The sequence below is a fragment of the Elephas maximus genome, chromosome 3 (assembly GCF_024166365.1).
Source record: "Elephas maximus indicus isolate mEleMax1 chromosome 3, mEleMax1 primary haplotype, whole genome shotgun sequence".
Lineage (NCBI taxonomy): Eukaryota > Metazoa > Chordata > Mammalia > Proboscidea > Elephantidae > Elephas > Elephas maximus.
Genome location: NC_064821.1, coordinates 173001787 through 173021659, shown reverse-complemented (window position 1 = coordinate 173021659; position 19873 = coordinate 173001787). Strand labels below are relative to the sequence as shown.

The 19873-nt window shown below is 39.4% G+C and overlaps 1 protein-coding gene across 2 annotated transcripts in view; it reads left to right on the top strand.

Moving 5' to 3' along the window:
- The window catches only part of EEIG2 (EEIG family member 2), a 70090-nt gene extending 51351 nt beyond the window's left edge, over positions 1–18739 (top strand). Inside the window, exons 6-11 of one of the 2 annotated variants that reach the window (XM_049880203.1) lie at positions 4982–5085; positions 9518–9583; positions 9725–9914; positions 10007–10134; positions 10934–11003; positions 14375–18739. In XM_049880203.1, the coding sequence (XP_049736160.1) occupies positions 4982–5085; positions 9518–9583; positions 9725–9914; positions 10007–10134; positions 10934–11003; positions 14375–14417 (601 nt within the window). In that variant the 3' untranslated portion in view covers positions 14418–18739. Of the gene's footprint in view, positions 1–4981; positions 5086–9487; positions 9584–9724; positions 9915–10006; positions 10135–10933; positions 11004–14374 lie in introns of both variants that reach the window. The other variant, XM_049880202.1, reaches the window with a different exon arrangement.
- The last annotated feature ends 1134 nt before the right edge of the window (positions 18740–19873 follow it).

The following is a 19873-nucleotide window of genomic DNA, read 5'->3' as shown; positions in this document are numbered from 1 at the left end:
CACAGTGGCTGCAACAATGAGTTCAAGTATAACAACGATTGTAAGGATGGCGCAGGACTGGGCAGTGTTTCGTTCTGTTGTGCATAGGGTCGCCATGAGTCGGAACCGACTCTTCGGCACCTAACAACAGCAACAACATTCTACTGTATTACCTCTATAAATGTAATATGACAATCTGAGTTCATATTTATAGAGACTTTGGTAACTCATATGAATAAAGAGAATACCTAGTCCTAAAACACACGGAAGTATTTCTGAGGAGAATCAAACCCTCAATAGTTTTTTCTTTGAATATTTGACATTCTGTAATTGTCAGTGGAAAAGAGAAACTCTAATACATCCATTTACTTACACATGCTGAGTGTGTGTTGAATAGAAAAATGTTTGAACTCAGTGTAAAAGTGAATTCTGTTTTTCAGATTATCTTTAACAGAAATCAAATATGTAAAATCATATTCTTTTAGAACTAAAAGGAACATTGTAAGCTGTCTAGTTTGTCATTTTTTTTTTCAGTGAGCCATAAAACCCTTTGCTCAAATGTATTCTCAATCCCAGTATGCAAAATCTGCTCTGGTGAGGGACAAGGAGGCAGAACACTCTCCTCTACCTACCCCTTCAAGTGTTAAAAAGCAAAGATGTCACCTTGAAGACTAAAGTGCCCCTCACCCAAGCCATGGCATTTTCAGTTGCTTCATATGCATGTGAAAACTGGATGATGAATAAGGAAGACCAGAGAAGAATTGATGCCTTTGAATTGTGGTGTTGGCAAAGAATATTGAATATACCATGGACTGCCAAAGAACGAACAAATCTGTCTTGGAAGAAGTACAGCCAGAATGCTCCTTAGAAGCAAGGATGGCAAGATTACGTCTCACATACTTTGGACATGTTGTCAGGAGGGATTAATCCCTGGAGAAGGACATCGTGCTTGGTAAAGGGTCAGTGAAAAAGAGATAGACCCTCAGTGATAGGGATTGATGCAGCGGCTGCAACAATGGGCTCAAGCATAACAACAATTGTGAGGATGGCGCAGGACCAGGCAGTGTTTCATTCTGTTGTGCATAGGGTCACTATGAGTCGGAACTGACTCCACGGCACCTAACAACAACAACAACAGCCTACTCCCAGACTCCCTAAGGGAGCTTCATGAAGCCGGTTTTAAAAGCTTTGGCATAATCCAAGTTCTCCTTTGACAGATGAGGAGACTAAGGCACAGAGCAGTTAGGTGACTTGACTCAGTACCTCTGTGTAGGACATAGATGTAAACAACTGCTGGAGGGATTCTGTCTACTGTTCTCTCCGCTGTTATCTGTCTTTGGATTTTTCGTGACATAAACTTTTTAAAAATTTACTAGAGAAGCTAACAAGAGTCTGTCAGATCCTTAGCATTCTCAGATTGAAATTCTGGTTTTGATATTTTATGAGCAGAAGTTCTGTGACATACAGTGTATATATTTTTTGAAATATGAATTTTAAGTTTATTATAAGCCCTGTACTTATGAAGAAGACACCTGATAATTCAACCTAACCACCTGCCTTAAACTCAGCTTTGTAGTTCTCTGCTGCTCATCAAGTATGCACTAACCCTTGTAAAGGAATGAAGATGGCTCTGAAAAGAAAGCTAAGCACTAGTACTGGTGAAGAAGAAGGATATTTTGAGACAGAAATTGTATACTATACTGAAATTTGATAATTTGGTGGTAAAGCACATCTGTTGTTGTTAGTTGCTGTCATGTCGGCTCTGTCTCATGGTGACCTTATGTATAACAGCAAAACATTGCCTGTTCCTGCTGTATCTTCAGAGTCATTGGTATGTTTGAGCCCATTGTTGCAGCTATTAAAGAAGATCTAGGGGTGATGTAACCCTCTCAAATAGCAAGGCTCTGAAGCATTCAGATTCTGGATGGAAGGACATTACCATTTGTCAAAATAATTTCATGAATATTACAGTCTTCCAATTTAATTCTTGAAACAACTCTTTGTGATGTATTATCCATATTTTTAAGTGAGGACATTGAGGCTAAGAAGTTAAGGAGATTATTTGACCACAGTCCCCTCATTGCCGTCGAGTCAATTCCAATTTACAGTGACCCTATAGGAAAGAGTAGAACTGCCCCATAGGGTTTCCAAGGAGCAGCTGGTGGATTTGAACTGCCGACCTTTTGGTTAGCAGCCAATCTTCTAACCACTGCACCACCAGGGCTCCCCCAACCAGAGTCCCAGGAGTCAGTTATTTAGAGTAGAGTCAACAGGCCACTGGTGTTTTGATTGCCTACCACGTGCTAACATTTACCAAGCTAAATAAACCCTACCCTGAAGAGATTCACGATTTAAGTGAGAGACAGATACACAACATGTGATGTTACTGGAGTGTAGAGAATGGGGACTGTAACAACTTTTCCTGGAGAGCCAGGGAAGTCTTCACGGAGAGGGTGACAAAGAGCTAAGTTTTAAAGAATGAATAGGAATTTGCCAAGCACAGAGGTGGGTGGAGACATTCCAGGAAGAGAAAAGAGCTTGCACAAGTTTATGGCATTGTGACAGCACAGAATATTTATGGAATGACAGGTAGGTAGTAATGTCCTTTTAGGAGGTCGTTGTTCACGTATTACCATTACTATGACATTAAAACAGAATAACCCCATCTCTTTCATTCTATAATTGAGCTGTATTAGACAGCGTTTGATAAGGGATATAGAAACATTTTCAGAACACAAGAGGTAATAAAATAAAAAACCGGCACATCATAGGCGCTCAGTAATTCTTTATTCAACACGACTGAGCTGTCTAGGAGGACTTAGGAGGGCTGCCAAGGCCTAGGTAGGATTTAAATTCTAAATTTGCTATAATATTAATCCCTGCCGTCGATGAATTTTTTTCTGTAATGATTAGTTGCCCCAGTATTAAATCAGTTAGTGCCGGAGGCTGAAAGTATTAAGGATTGGGGTTTTTCAGTTTTTTTGAGATAGCAGGGCAAGGAGTGGAAAGTTGGGGGTATTGCTAAAAGTGTAGTTGACTGTGGAGTCAGACTGGACAGGAAAGAGAATGGAGTCAGAGGGAGACTGATAGGGAGAAAGGGAAGAGGCCAAATGTCAGGAGTTCTGAAGGGATGGAAAGCAGTAAAAGAGGTAGGGAAATAGAGACACTGCAGTCAGGCCACATCTGGTATTAAAAGGATAAGAACCTAGACATGCAGGCATGAGTCATCTGTTGGTGAGTAACAAATATGGACTGTAGAGTCCATTCTTCATAAGTGTATTTCTTTTAAATATTAGTTTTTCTCATGGAATATTTACTGCCAAGTTTTTTTTTGTTTTTTTTTTTTTCCTTCACCAAACTGTTTTACATTATTTAAAAATTTAGCTGTTGGTAGTTGAGGAGGTAGGTCTAAACCAGACTGTGGAGGGCCTTTTATGCCATTCTTAGGAGCTCGAGCTTTATCCTAAATGAGCTATTGAAGAATTTCAAAAGTAGAGAGTAACATGGCCAGATGCACATTTCAGAAATACCAGTGGAAAAGAAGTAGAGAGACCCACTAGAACACTTGCAATCATCCAGGAGAACGGTTATAAAGGCCAGAGCTAAAGTAGTTGGTAGAGGGAGAAAAGAGATAGACGAGATGTTAACAGAGAGAATCTGTGGGATTTGGAAATTGACTGGATGTGGGGAAATGTGAGTAGGAATGACATAATATCCAGGACTCTAGCTTTGATGCCTTTAAAGACTGCAGTGGCATTCACAGAGATAGGGGCTACAAGAAGAAAACAGTTTTGGAGAAAGAATATGGGTTTAGTTTGGGATATATTACGTTTTTTGTACTTGTAGGACAGATACTTAAAAATATCCCAGTAGGATTTACAAGTCTGGCATTTAGGAGATCCTGGGCTGGAAATGGAAACCCTGGTGGCATAGTGGTTAAGAGTTACAGCTGCTAATCAAAAGATCGGCAGCTCAAATCCACCAGGCACTCCTTGGAAATTCTATGGGGCAGTTCTACTCTGTCCTATAGGGTCACTATGAGTCAAAATCGACTCAACGGCGATGGGTTTGGTTTTTGGGGGGCTGGAAATAACCAAGTTAAATAGGTTTAATGGCAGTCTTAACTGTCCATACCCCTCAAGGACCTGAATAGCTGGAGGATACTGTTGAGATAGTCTAGAAAGAATTTAAGAATTGCCACAGAGTGAGTCAGCTTCTTGATCCCTTCGACTTGCTTGCGATTTTATCTCAGATCCAGGGGATAGCCTCTAAGATGTGGCTTTCCTCTGTAATACCAACCTTAAAAGTTTAGGGATGTTTTATAATAAAAATGCCTATGTTAAGAAAAACAAACTTGTCAGAGCTCAAACTTGCCCCTCCCTACTTCACAGCTCCCACATGGACACAGGAGCCTCAAATTAGGCAGTGAAAATATATCCATCACCTATTCCCAGAGAATCCAGCCCAGAAACAAATCTAAACAACCGGGGCCCTCTATAGACTCTCTCTGGGGCAGATGAGCCTTCACAGAGTAGTAGATAAATCCGTGGGTGCTATTCAAGAAGTAAGTGGAGCCAATAAGAGATCTTAGGCACTGAAGCAGGAGGCAATGAGGTATTCTTGGCACAGCCCAAGATAAAAAGGGGCTTGGTGCCTCCATCTCTACCATAGAGATACTTCCCTGCCTAGTCTGGGGAGTTGAGTGCTGGGAACACACGGACAGAGTCCTTCTGTCTTTTCAGGACTCCCTGGAGACAGTGTCCCTTTTGTTCCTACATTTGTTGTGCAGAAAAACTTGGTATTTTTTAAGAATTATATTCAGGTTTTGAGGAAACTCATATATTATCTGTTGATTTTTATTACTTTCACCCTGAAAGGATAACGATACCATGTACCTTACTAAAGCTGTGTACTGACTACACAACCAGTATCTAAACAATACTTCAAACTTTCAGGCTCACCCGTAAATCAGGTTCTCATCTTAGGAAATGTTTTTTTATAGGCCTCCTTCTACATCAATGTCTATACCAATTGCTGGTGAATCTGAATCTCTAGAAGAAGATAGAAAAGGTGGAGAAACCCTGAAAATCCATCTTGGAATAGCAGGTATGGATGTGTAAGCTTACTGTTTTTTTTTTTAATTTGTGAGGAATGGTACTACTTGGCATTCTAAAATATTCCTAAAGTCCCTTCCAGATTAAAATCCTATGGGTATATGACTTGAAATGGGCCAGTAAGGAACAAGAGTTTTAATTATGCAATGTTTTTTTAAAGTGTTGTGCTCTGATTAAAAGTAACCCCCCCTCCCTACCCCCATTGAATGCATCTTCTCACCCCAGAGTTATAGTGAATGCTACAGGATTTTCCCCATTCCACATATCCACCAACTTCTGCCAGTCTGTTATCTGACTTGACTACTTACGTTTTCTTGAAGCTTCCCTCTCCCCTTGGCTCCTACCTCTCTGACTTTCCTTTTCTGGCTTCTCGAAGGTTTCTTCTTCTTCTTCCACCTTCTGCATTTCCACCTAATGACATATTGATGTTCTGCAGGATTTGGTCGCCTCTGCTTACTCTTCCTGGGCGATGTCATCTACACCCTTGGATTTAATGATCACAAAAATATAAATGTGATCATATAAATGCGAGTTACATACTTTTAATTCACAAATTTGTGTCCCCTTCAGGTCTCACTCCTGAACTCTAGGTACATATTTCCAAATGCCTTCTGGAAAGATCCACCTCATGCCACATCTTATACCAAAATCCATCATTTTCTCTTTCTCCCCAGCGAGACTCCAAGTTCTTCATGATCGGGCCTTTCTTGTCTTTGTGGGACATGTTCGATGCCAGTAGACAGTCAATGAACATTTGTTGAATGGGCATCTTCAGTTGTCTCAAATACCACATATCCAATGCAAGTCTTCCTAACTCTTCCTCCTGTGTTTTCGATCTCAGTTGATAATATTACCATCCACCCAGATCCCCAAGCCAGAAACCTTACCTTGACATACATTTCTACTTAGTAATTGAGTCCTGGCATTTGTGCCTCCTAGACATTTCTGGTGTAATGGCTAAGTGTTCGGCTGCTAACTGAAAGGTTCAGATTCACCCAGCAGCTCTGCAGGAGAAAGACCTGTCAATCTGCTCCCATAAAAGACTGTAACCTAGAAAATCCTATGGGGCAGTTCTACCCTGTCACTCAAGAGCACCTGTTAACAACAAATAGCTTTTCCTGTCAGCTGGACTATTAGGAAAACCTTCACTCCATTAACCCCAATCACCCTATTGCCAAAGTTGTCTTCCTAAAATGTAGACCTGGCCATGTCACACCGTTGCTTAAAGCCATTGAATTATTTCCTTCTTTAAACTTTTTAGCATAGCATAATAGGTCCTTCAGTAGCAGACATCTTTTCCCTCAGTCATCTACACTACTACCTTGTATGCCAACTTTACGAGTCTATCTGCATTTCCACAAAAAGGCATCCTCATCCCTCTGCCTTTCCCCACCTCATCCACCTGAGGAGTTCCTACACATCGTTTATGTCCTAAGGTTGGCCTATCTCTGAGGCTTTTCCACCATTACCAGGGAGTGATAGATGCACCACCCCTCTGAGCTCCTAATAGCCTCTTTTCAGCTCTTGTATCTTAGTACTTGCCACATTATAACTATTTGCTTCCACTTCTAAACTCTGAGCATAGACTTTTCTTAGTTTTTTTTTTGTACCACCTATATTTTGTATGGTAGTCCCTAGGTGGCACAGTTAAGCGCTCGACTACTAACTGAAAGATTGGTGGTTTGAATTCACCCAGAGGTGCCTCAGAGGAGGGTCCTGGCAATCTACTTCTGAAAGATCACAGCCGTTGAAAACCCTACGGAGCACAGTTCTACTCTCGCACAGAGTTGGTGGCCATTAGCCGGAACTGAATCGATAGCAACTGGTTGTTTTTATGTTTTATACAATACTGGGCACATGACTTGGTAAAAGCTTAATAAATACTTATTGAGTGAATAAACTTTGAAAAACAGTAAATAAATGGATAAGTTAAAATCTGAGCCAACCCTAGAAGTAAAGTTGTAGTTGCTGGGTGCCATCAAGTCGTTTTTTGATTCATGACAGAGTAGAACTTCCCATTAGGATTTTCTTGGCTGTAATCTTTATGGAAGCAGATCACCAGGTCTTTCCAGGGTGGGTGGGTTCAAGACTCTAACCTTTCAAATAGCAGACAGGTGCTTAACTGTTGTGCCACCAGGGTTCCTTAAAGTTGTTGTTAGGTGCGATTGAGTCGGTTCCAACTCATAGTGACCCTGTGTGCAACAGAACAAAATACTGCCTGGTGCCATGCCATGCTCAACAATGATCCCATTGTTGCAGTCTCTGGGTCAATCCATCTCATTGAGGGTCTTCCTCTTTTTTGCTGACCCTCTACTTTACCAAGCATGACATCCTTCTCCAGGGACTGGTACCTCCTGATAACATGTCGGAAGTGCATGAGACAAAATCTTACCATCCTCACTTCTAAGAAGCATTCTGGCTGTACTTCTCCCAAGATTTATTTGTTTGTTTTTCTTACAGTCCATGGTATAGTCAATATTCTTTGCCAACACTATAATACAAAGTCATCAATTCTTCAGTTCTCCTTATTCATTGTCCAGCTTTCACGTGCATGTAAGGTGATTGAGAATACCATGGCTTGGGTTAGGTGCGCCTTAGTCCTCAAAGTGACATCTTTGCTTTTTAACTCTTTAAAGAGGTCTTTTGCAGCAGCTTTGCCCAATGCAATATGCTATTTGATTTCTTGACTGCTGCTTCCATAGGCGTTGATTGTGGATCCAAGTAAAATGAAATCCTTGACAACTTTAGTATTTTCTCTGTTTATCATGATGCTGCTTATTGGTCCACTTATGAGGATTTTTGTTTTCCTTATGTTGAGGTGTAATCAATACGGAAGACTGTAGTCTTTGATCTTCATCAGTAAGTACTTCAAGTTTGAATTCACCAGCTGCTCCTTGGAAACCATATGGGGCAGTTCTACTCTGTCATATAGGGTCGCTGTGAGTTGGAATGGACTCAGCTGCTCTTTGCTTTCCACATGCAAGATTGTGTCATCTGTATATCACAGGTTGTTAAAGAGTTTTCCTCCAATCCTGATGCCCCGTTTTTCTTCATATGGTGCAGCTTTTTGGATTATTTGCTCAGCATACAGATTGAATAAGTTCGGTGAAAAGATACAACCCTGACACGCACCTTTCCTTATTTTAAACCATGCAGCATCCCCTTGTTCTGTTCAAACAACTGCCTCTTGGTCTACGTACAGGTTCCTCATGAGCACAATTAAGTGTTCTGGAATTCCTATTCTTCACGATTTGTTATGATCCACATGGTCGAATGCTTCTGCATAGTTAATAAAACACAGGTAAACATCTTTCTGGTATTCTCTGCTTTCAGCCAAGATCCACCTGACATCAGCAGTGGTATCCCTCGTTCCTCATTCCTCTTCTGAATCCGGCTTGAATTTCCTTAATGTTAGCTCTATATTATTCTTGATATGAACCACCTTTTTGAGTTCAGATTTTGCTTGAGCTAACCTCTGGGTTTGGGATCACTGTAAAACATAACTAGGGATGTTGATTTGGAGTGTTTCTTACAATCTGTCCAGAAATTAAAAATCTTTGCAGAAGGGACAGCTCACACCAGTTGCTTACTTGCTTGGCAGCATGTGTGGTTTCAACTCTGTTCAATATCATTTATAGAACTGCTGCTATAATTGTTGTATTACTCAATTGGTTTCCTTCTGCCTCTAAATTCAAAATAGTTCTAGTTTACAAATATTTCACCCTAATGAAAATGGTCACAGTTCTGCATTCTGTGGAAGAAGCCTGGTTCTAAAAATACAAAATTAATATCTGATATGTGCACGTTATCAGGAAACCCGTAGAAACAGTGTATGGCTTTGACACCACGTTTTTGTACATTTACTTTGAAGCTGAGTATCATAATCGGTTTCTTAAGAATTTTTATCCTCAGTGCCACGTTCCATGCTGTGTTGCTTTAAGCCACAAACATTGCCCAAATTATAGCCTATTACTAGCAGCCCTAACATTACTCTTTAATTTACTGCTGTGAGGGATCTTTGAGGAAGCAAGATTTCCTCACAAGCCATACTAAAAACTTGGCAATTTTGTAAGAATTTGTAAGAGTATACCTGACCAATTTTTATTAGACAAATACTAAAAAAAAATGAGATAGTTTTATGTTATTCAAGATAGAGTGCTAGTAAATCTTACGAAAATTGCACTGGTTCTTCAGTAAACTAAGGTGTTTAATAGAGTACTGTATATTTCTTGCAACATAATTGTTTCCATTGTACTGATTTAAAGGACCTCTGTCACTTCACAACTTTTTCTTGATAATGCACATGGAAAATTTTATAAAATCTGTAAATTAAAATATAAATGAACATTGACTTGTTGGCAGTAGTAGTAACATCATGTTATGATATACTGCAGATCTTTCAGCAAAAAGTGCCTCTGTTCCAGATGAACTTGGTGCCTGTGGACATTCCAGAACATCGAGCTATGCCAGCCAGCAGTCGAAAGTATCAGGTAGGTGATAATGATGAAGTTGGACTCCTTAGACCACTGTAGTTATAAAGTCGCTTGAAGCTGCTGTGGTGTGGGAGAAGAATATTAGATTGCAGGCAGTGGTTGATATTAATACTAAAACAAAGTGACTTTCCCTGACAGGCTATAGCTCGTGTCACTCTCGGTCATCCAGCTTCTCTGAGCTCAGCCACAGGAGAAATACCTCAGTGGGAAGTACATCAACAGGAATTGAAAGCATTCTAGAGCCATGTGATGAAATTGAGAAAAATACAGCTGACCCAAATCTTGATGCAACCGATAAAGAAGATACAGCATCTGAAAAACTTAACAGGTATCCTTTTGGGTTTAAAAAATAAAAACTTTGTAATTAATAAATAAATTGATGAAAAGAAGGGAAAAAAAATTAATTTTTTATTTTCAAAGACACCCAGTGAAACAAGATTCTATGGAATCTCAGCTGAAGCGAGTTGATGCCACCAGAGTGGACGCAGATGATATTGTAGAAAAGATACTACAGAGTCAAGACTTCAGCCTGGACTCCAGCACAGAAGGTGTGTAGACAACTGTTGGGTGTAGATGTACGCAGTCCACTTTGTGTGCTCCATGTGGTCAGCAGTAAAGAGGTATCGTGGTACTGACTGCTGCATATTTGTAAAATAAATTTCATGCCCTAACAATCTCAAGGTAACTTTGTATCTCATCGCTTTCTAAAAATGGATATTGAATTTATTAAAAAAAAAAAAAAAAAACCTTTAGCTAAAAGAGATCAATTTTAAAGAAAGCACTGTTTCTTATATTTTTTAATTATGTGTCAGCATTACCATGTTTATATAGCTAATGATAGGTATCTGGGTCTGCTTCTGTCATAACTGTATGTAGTACTTCAAGTCAGTGAAGTAATTTGGAGTGTTGGGTGGTACGCTTGAAATGATAGTGAATAGCAGAATCCTTGGTTCCCTCCTCAGAATTCTCACTGAAACTGAAAATTTACATGCCACCCATTTGAAAGGTATAATTACTCATGCTGGCATGACTAGAAAGCACTGAACAATGGACTTGGTTTCATTATGTAACTGTTTGTAAAGAGAGATAATTAAAACTTATTTGTAGAGATTTGTAGGAAGAGCTGCCTTTATTACTGTCAGAAGAAAAAGAGCTTTAGGAAAGCTGATGAGAAATGACCGTGAGGATATCTTACCAAGGGCCTGTTTTAAAATGTGTATGTAATTTGATTTTTTTAAGCTTTGAACTTTTTTGATAAAACAAATGTCAAATGTGAATTATTATACTATGAATACTTTGGGGCAAATACATTATGTAAATAACCAACATTTTAAATGTGTATTGCAGAAGAAGGACTGAGGTTATTTGTGGGTCCTGGGGGAAGGACGACCTTTGGCAGTCATCATCTTCCAAATAGGTATGTAGTCCAAACAGCATCTGATTAAAATAAAGACTAGACCAATGTCTTTTAAAATGTTCATGAGCATGAAGGTTGCAGAGCCTTTATACGGAGGCTAGAAAACAAGTATTAGTAGTTAATAAGATGTGTAGCTCTTAGCTTTCCTTTTTCTGGGTATGTGAAATTACATTTTAAAGGTTAATTTGTTAACGTCCTTACACGTATTTTTAGACTGTATTGGTAAAGACCAGCAGAGCGCTGGGCAGGATGCAATACAAAAAGAACCTTTAGAAGATGGTTCCCAGTCTCATGTTTTAGAAAGAGCAAAGCCTCTATAAACTTTCACCCAAAGCACAATTTTAAAAAAAAATTTTTTTAATCATTTTCAGTTAAAAAAAAAAAGAGCAAAGCAAAATTACACTTTCAGTCAATGGTCTTATCTGTGTATGTGCAGTTACGCAGCCACTCAGCAGCATAAGCTGATATTACCCTTTTGTGTACTCTTCTTTTCTCCACTTCAGTAGAATCTCACGTACATACAAAGAAAAATTATGAAAGCCAAGCATCATTTTAGTGATTCAGACTCAGATGAAAGTCACCTGCCAATTACCACTCTGATTCCCAGGACTGCAGCAGATAGTGACCACAGATGCCAAGGACATTTAGGGATTCCAGTCACTCCCGTGCCTCCTCAGCCTGAGCCCTGCCCTCCTGTGCATCCCTGGTACTCAGTATGTCCATGTGCTGTTTATGCAGAGTTCCAAACACAGCTACAGAGTAAGTCAGGGCTGCACAAGGAGGAAGCCCTTTGGACCAAGCAGTTATTTTTGTCTCAGGTTCAAAACCTAAAAGAATTGTTGATTCGTTTCTTCTACCAACACTCATCTTACTGAGTAGCTCAGATGGGTCCAGCAGTGACAGGGCCCAAGGGATACAAAAGAATATAACGATGTCTTAGTCATCTAATGCTGCTATAACAGATACCACAAGTAGATGGCTTTAACAAACAGAAGTTTATTTCTTCACAGTAAAGTAGGCTAATAGTCCAAATTCAGGGCGTCAGCTCTAGGGGAGTGCTTTCCCTCTCTGTTGGTTCTGGAGAAAAGTCCTTGTCCTCAATCTTCCTGGTCGAGGAGCTTCTCAGGTGCAGGGACCCTGGGTCCAAAGGATGCGTTCTGTTCCCGGTGCTGCTTTCTTGGTAGTATAAGGTCCCCCCTCTGTTTGCTTCCCTTTCCTTTTATGTCTTGTAAGATAAAAGGTAGTGCAGGCCACACCCTAGGGAAACTCCCTTTACATAGGATGGGGGCTGTGACCTTAGTAAGGGTGTTACAATCCCACCCAAATGCTCTTTAATATAAAATTAGAATCACAAAATGGAGGACAACCACACAATACTGGGAATCATAGCCCAACCAAATTGATACACACATTTTTGGGGGGACACAATTTGATCCATGACAAATGACGAAGACCTACATCAACAACTAAAATAGAATGTGATAGGGAGGTAAAAGAGGGACACATAAACTTGCTATGAAGGAGTACTTAATTTGAGAAAGTGTTTATAGAAGATATAACACAATTTAGACCTCCATTGCCATTCATTGACTTATCCACTCATTAAATTCAGTAATTCTTTATTGGGCCAACTTGAGGGTAAGGACTCAAAAGAGGAAAGACTTCAGCTCTTACTGTCAGCTAGCTCATGGTCTAGTACGTGAGGGTGGCAAACAATACCTCATAGGTAGAATGGTCCTCATCCAAAAATAAAAAGCCAGCTTCCACTGAAAACACACTGTGTTTTTACAGCTGGTAGAAAATCTTTATCCTGCCCAGACCCAGAAACAATAGAGGGAACATTCACGTTCATTTCCTTATAACATGGACCAAGTGGTACTAAATGTCTCTTAAGTAACCTAGCCCTGAGCACCTTATTCACAAATTTGCAAATTTTAAGTCTTTTAGTAGTCTGTGTAATTTCACTAATAGAAGTTAATTGATACCTGTCATATTAAAGACTAAGCTGCCATAACAAAGGACACAGAAATTAGGTGGTCAGGCTGATGGAACATCTTGACCCCAGAAGGTGATTCACTGACCCAGGTACCATTTTGTTGCTTTGCCATCGTCCTTACCTGCCTTGTCAAGTTGGATTGTTGCCACATCTATAGTAGAGCCCACAGGAAAGGGTGGAAGTCCAGGGCAGGCAATTTCCCTTTAAGTAAGTGAAGCAGAAGTTGGACACATCTCTTCCACTTACATTCCATGGGGGATACTTAGTCACATGGCCACAACTGTCGACAAGGGAGTTTGGGAAATGTGGTCTCTAGCTGAGCAGCCAGCTACAACCATGAAGAAGAAATTTGCAGGACAACCACCAGTAGTCTGCCACACCATGCTACTGAAGAAATAAGCCCCCTCTTCAAGATCATTATCTCTTTAAATCCACGTTAAAACCAAAAAAACGTCAAACTCATTGTCATCAAGTCGATTTCGACTCATGACGACCCTATATGTTGCAGAGTAGAACTGCCTCATAGGGTTTTCTTGGCTGTAATCTTTACAGAAACAGATTGCCAGGCCTTTCTTGCACAGTAACACTGGGTAGGTTCAGGCTGCCAACCTATAGATTAATAGTCAATTGCAAGCTATTTGCACCACACAGGGACCTTTAGATTTACATTAAAAAAAAAAAAACAAAAACAAAACCCACTGCTGTCGAGGGGATTCCAACTCATAGTGACCCTATAGGACAGAGTAGAACTGCCCCATAGAGTTTCCAAGGAGTGCCTCGCAGATTCAAACCACCAGCCTCATGGTTAGCAGCCGTAGCATTTAACCGCTGCGCCACAGGGTTTCCACCAGGTTTATATTACACAGGCATACCTTGCAGCACTGACCACATCTAATGACATTTACATTTTGACAAAAGAATTCTTGAACCTTCCAGGAAGGTACATTAAGACACAACACTGCTATTGCAACTAAAGACCACTGTGCAAACCCAGATACACTGCAAGTCAGCACAGGCTCTCGGATGGCAATAATTTTAGGACTTAACGGTAAACATGGGAAGAACGTATTTTTTGACGTAGTATGTTGACAGGTTAGGAATTGGGAAGCATTACTAGATTACTGTGAGAATTAGTGTGAGAAGCTCAGAGACTAGACCAGGATTTGGGAAATTTAGTCTATTAATTATTAACGTTTAATATTCCAAGTATTTTCTGTCTGTGATTCCTTTAAACCTTGTGGAAAGCAAACACAGTAGAAAAACACCTGAGGAACCATCTCTGGGGCAAAGTTACTCAGAACAATTTCAAACACCACAGCTCAAACTTCTGAAGTTTTCGTTTTTTTTTTTTTTTTTTACCCCCCTGCTGTTTTAGGGTGGGGTCTGGAGCATATGAACAAGTTGTGATCAAACGCTAAAAGTCAAGCTGGTGAAAGGAAGCTTCCCTGTGACTGACGATGTGGGCCTTTGAGCTCTCAAGGCACTTTATTGAAGCACTTAGGAGAAAGTCAGCCTTTTAAGAAATGAAGTGTGTTCATCTATCAAAGGAAAGCCAATGCTGATTTCTTCTCTGAAAGTGCCCACCACCAAATCTTTGCCACCCACCCAAAGGGAACACCTGAAGTGTGGAATCAAGGCAGTGTGTGCAGTGTGTGCCTTAAATGTACTGGCTCCTGGGGGCACGACACATGGTTATGAAGATACTGCTTTTTCTTGCAAAACATCCCAGTGGGGAAAAGAGCACTTTACATCTGAGTATAGTTTTAGCATTGAAGCATACAGTCTGTCACGGAGGTGCTCGACAGGTTTGGGCTCTGGTTACAGGTTTGTTTTTGTTTTTAATATTTTATGATGGAAAGTAAGGGTATAAAATTTAAACCCTAAAATTGTATCAAATTGTTAGAATTACTGTTAAGGAAATCTTCCTATACTCCCTACAGTATCCTACTAAATTTATTAACTTTTTTTGATGCAGTAATTGATATGAATTGATACGTAGGTGTTTATGCTTTGGGGAAATGTTATACTAAAAATTAAACATGTAAAATGCTTAGTAACAAGTATCAGTCAAAGTGTATTTAAGTCTAAGGTACGGGAATGGATGTCACGCCATTATTATGTGATATGTATTGTTACTTATAGTTAATATTAGATGAGCTGCAGAACTCCCACTAGTACCATGGGAGAGATTCAAAATAAGTTTAATATTTAATATGTCAGGCAGCCATAGGCACCCTAACGTAAGAGTTGAACAACTCACTGAATAATAGTAAGGCCTGCCTATTTCAGGAATCAAGGTGTAGAACGCAGGAAGACAACTGTCATCACAGCAGCCTTTCCTGTGTAAATTCAGAGTACCTGAAACTGAAAATCACCCTGCGGGGCCAGTGGATAGAAGGGGGGACAGCTGCTTGACATTACCGACAGCGGCCTGTGGTTTTCCGTTCTAGCCCCTGTGATCAGATGTTATGTTTTCTTCTTTACTCTATCAGAAGTTAGTTGTGTTGAGGCAAGAATAGAATATAACGTACAACGAATGAAGTTTTTTAAATAACTGATCTAGATCCAGTTTACAGTTCAGCAGACAAACCTTAGAGTTTTTCTGTTCTTATGTGGTGGTTTCCATGTGAAAGATCTCAAGTTTCTTGGACTCGCTGAGTCACTGAATCAAAACCTAGATTCTGTATAACCAGTAATAGCCAGTCCTTACTCTTAAAACCCTGTCCAAGAAACATCATAGGTAAAATTAGCATTACTTTGGTCTACATATTTTCATGTTGGCAAGATAAGGGAGAAATTGTCATTTTTAAGAAAATATTGTTTTAATATCCAAACTTGGAGGTTTGAAAAACTTGAGGAGTTCGTGTTAGGGTTTTTTATTTGTTTTATGTTTCAAGGATTGGGTATTCCACATTAATCCAATACCATTTTTACAAACAGATTGTAAAATTTTTAAAAAAGGTGACACCCTGTTTTAAAGTATTTTGAATGGTGGAAGGGTTTTCTCAGTCATTATAGTTTTCTCTTTAAAGATTTGTTTTGAATCGGGGGGGAACCACCGAGCTGAATATTTTAGTTTAACCAAGAGAAATGTTAAATGGTCAAGACTTGCTGTTTGTAGAGACACCAGTGGACTCATCCATTCATTATATATTATGGACAAATTAAGATAAAGCTTATAATAGAGATATGAAAATATTGCTGAGATTTATTGTGACTTTTTAAAAACATTTTTCTATTTTCCAAATATTATTTCTCAAGTGTATTTTTATTGGCACTTCTGCAAATGATTTTGCAGTTTGAAAATAATCGAAACCAGATTATAAGCAAGATTCAGTGAGGCCGTTCATCAAACATATAAAATGCACTGTAATCAGAGCAGGGCCCCAATCTTACTCATTCTTGGCTGCTCTTAGCCCAACACCTTCATACAAGACTGGCTGTCAGTACTTAGAATGATACAGAATTATTTTTTTAAAACAAAATGTGGAGAGATTTTGAAAGGCTTTAAAAATTACTCCTTTAAAAATCATTTTGGCAGCCACCAGACACATCTTGATTCAGTAGTAGTAAGATAAGTGTTGCTAATATTTTAATAAATAGGAACTTTGATTAGAAAGAAAAAAGAACTAATGGCTATGTCCTCCATAGTCAGTGGAAGTCTGTGGAATCATTTATTCTATTTTGTATTCCATCAGCATACTTTGCAGTCAGATTTCATTATGGAAATATTTGTGATAAAGGTTGCCTAATCTGCCTTACTAAATTTTGAGTTTAGAAAATTGGATTTGAAAAATTCAAATTCTAAATATTAAAATTTCAAACCACCTGGACTTGGAGAATTTCCAGATGTATAATACTTTTTCTATCACAGAGAAAGGCTAATGGTATTTCAAAAGCTATGTGTTTGTGAGTCTTAAATACCAGGTTTGGGGAAATGCAAAGGCCCGTTAGGAGAGTCACTTCCTGTGGGTTGAGCTGGTGACTGAGACCAGAGAGGACGTGAGGGAACAGCAAAGGCAGAGAAAGTGCTGGGCCATCAGTTTGTGCTATGACAGTGACTGCCCTTTGTGTTTCTGAAGGCCTCTGTATGCAGACAACTAATGTGGGTCATTCTTTATGATCTGAAAATCTCTTAATGAAGAATCAAAGTCAGCCATCCCATTTGACCAAAATACTATCAGAAATCTTACCCAAACTAGGCTCTGCTGTTATTATTTTTGCACAAAAACTGATCCATAGAGGCCCTTCATTTAGCGCATTTGTTGCTAGAAGGAAAAAAAAAAATAGTCTCCAACTAGCCTTCAGTCAAAGCCTATTCAACTTCAGGTGGCAATGAGTCTTTATTAAAATATCCAGAAGTAATTTTAGACCTTCAGATTCCCATGCCTACTGGACCACTTTGCAAGGTCACACTGACAGTATCATTAAATACTTCACTGAAGTACTAAGTATTAGGCATCCAGTGTGTATTCTTAGTCATCTAGTGCTGCTAAAACAGAAATACCACCAGTGGATGGCTTTAACAAAGAGAAATTTTCTCACAGTCCAGTAGGTTACAAGTCCAAATTCACAGTGTCAGCTCCAGGGGAAGGCTTTCTCTGTCAGCCCTGGAAGAAGGTCCTTATTCTCAATCTTCTGCTGGTCAAGGAGCTTCTTAGGCACAGGGACCCCGTGTCCAAAGGACTGGTGTTGTTTTCTTGGTGGTATGAGGTCCCCAACTCTCTGCTTACTTCCCTTTCATCTCTTAAGAGATAAAAGGTGGTGCAGGCCACACCCCAGGGAAACTCCCTTTACACTGGATCAGGGAGGTGACCTGAGTAAGGGTGGTGTTACAATCCTACCCTAATTCTCTTTAACATAAAATTATAATCACAAAATGGAGGAAAACCACATGATGCTGGGAATCATGGCCTAACCAAGTTAACACATTTTTGGGGGGATACAATTCAATCCATGACAGAATATATGCAGTGCTCTGAGAGACAGCCTGGGCTCTTATGACGGGGACTCCTTTTCTTTACTTAACTTGGGGAATTCGGAAATTGTTTGGTCATAGACCAAAGTCTTAGAGGTACGTCATGTGAATATAATCAAGTACTGTATCTGAAATTGTGTTTTGCCACTGCTCATATGTTGGCTTAGGTACTATGCATAACTTTAATAACTGAGACATTATAGAATATGAAGTGTAAAATATGAATAAAGAATGAAATATGCCTATATAAAGCTTTTTTTAAAGACTGCTCTGGAAGTAAAGGCCTTATATCCTTATATATGTGACTTTTGATCATAATATATACACAGTATATTTTAAAGGGCCGTGTGGGTGGTCTCTGTAGCTACTTCCCATGTATTCTGCATTTACAAATGTTTGTTTATTGTATGATATAACAGAAAATTATCTGGCTAATACTTACCAACCAAATCCCACCCAGGGAAAGACATTTACAGTATATTCAGTGTGATGGTTTTTTGGAAATACATCTTATTTGGGGGATCGTCTTCCTTTTCTGCATTTATTTGACCCTCTGGAATTTGACACAGTGTGGGTGAATCATGCAAATGTTTATGAAAAATTGTTATTGAAGTGATTCCATTAGTATTTTGTTCTAATAGTTGGAGAATGACCTTCATATTTATATATTTCTTTGTTTCAACTGTAAAGTGACAAATCCAGGAATTTTTTTTTTTTTTTACAAAAACTAATTTTTTAATGTAAAGTGTTTGTAATAATGTAAAGGTGAAATCTTATACATGTTCAATAAAAATCATATCTTAAAGTTTAGATGTTTATATTTAAAAATATTGGTTAAGATTCTCTGTCAGAAGATTATGCCAAGGTGAGAAAACAGAAGTGAAAGGATCAGGATAATCCTTTTCCCTGAGTTTTGTTTTATTTACTAAAAAAAAAAAAAAAATTTTTTTTTTTTTTTATGTATGAGAGCACCGACTTGAATGCCTCCAGGCCTCTCTCTGAACCCCGAGGCAGCCTGGTGCAGTGGTGTAAGTATGGGCTTTGGAGTGAGACACACCAGAGCCTGAATCAGACTCCCCTCTAAAGCTGTTTTCTAATCTATAGTGGATATAACACTGCCAATTCTATTGAGTTGTGACAAAGAAAACATGAGCTAATGTTGAGTGTGCCCCTTAGTACGCAGTGTGTTTTATCAAGCCAAAACTTGCCTTTGTGCAGCATCTACTTACATATCTTAATTATAGGGCTGGGCCCATCAAAGACAGTCAATAAATGTGCCACTGTGGGAGTGTAAGATCATCACTGAACAAATGATGTTCAATGTCACCATACCCTTGTACTAGCTGTTCTTCCCTGGGACTAGAATGTCCTCACGGAGAGGAAAAACAAGCCCAACACATTCCCTCTGCTAATATACCATCGTAGCAGCAACTCAAGGTTAATAAAGAACTATGTTCTAGAACGAGTTTGAACCCAGATCTTTCTCTGCAGATTTTTATGGCTTCCTTGGACACTGCAGATTATAAAAGGTAAAATGACTGAGAAAGAACCTGTCTGCTGGTAAAAAGGAGGTGGGTACAAGCACTGTAGGGAGACCCTCCAGCCTCCTCCCCAGGACCCAGGATCATCCGAGGTAACTTTGTACCAGATCACAATAGAACCTGGCAGCACCCTCAGATCTGCTCCCTCAGTCCTTGCCCACATCTCAGGCATGGACTTCCCAGGCCCAGCCTTCTTGTTGCTCTTGTCTTAACCCATCTCTTTCCTCAACAGTTAGCATTATTTGTTCTGTATTTCTTTATCTCCCCCCCCCCCCCCGCCGCCTTATTTTTATCTCTTTCTTCCTGTGGATAGATGTGTATATAAAATGTTGTTGTTAGGTGCCATCCAGTCGGT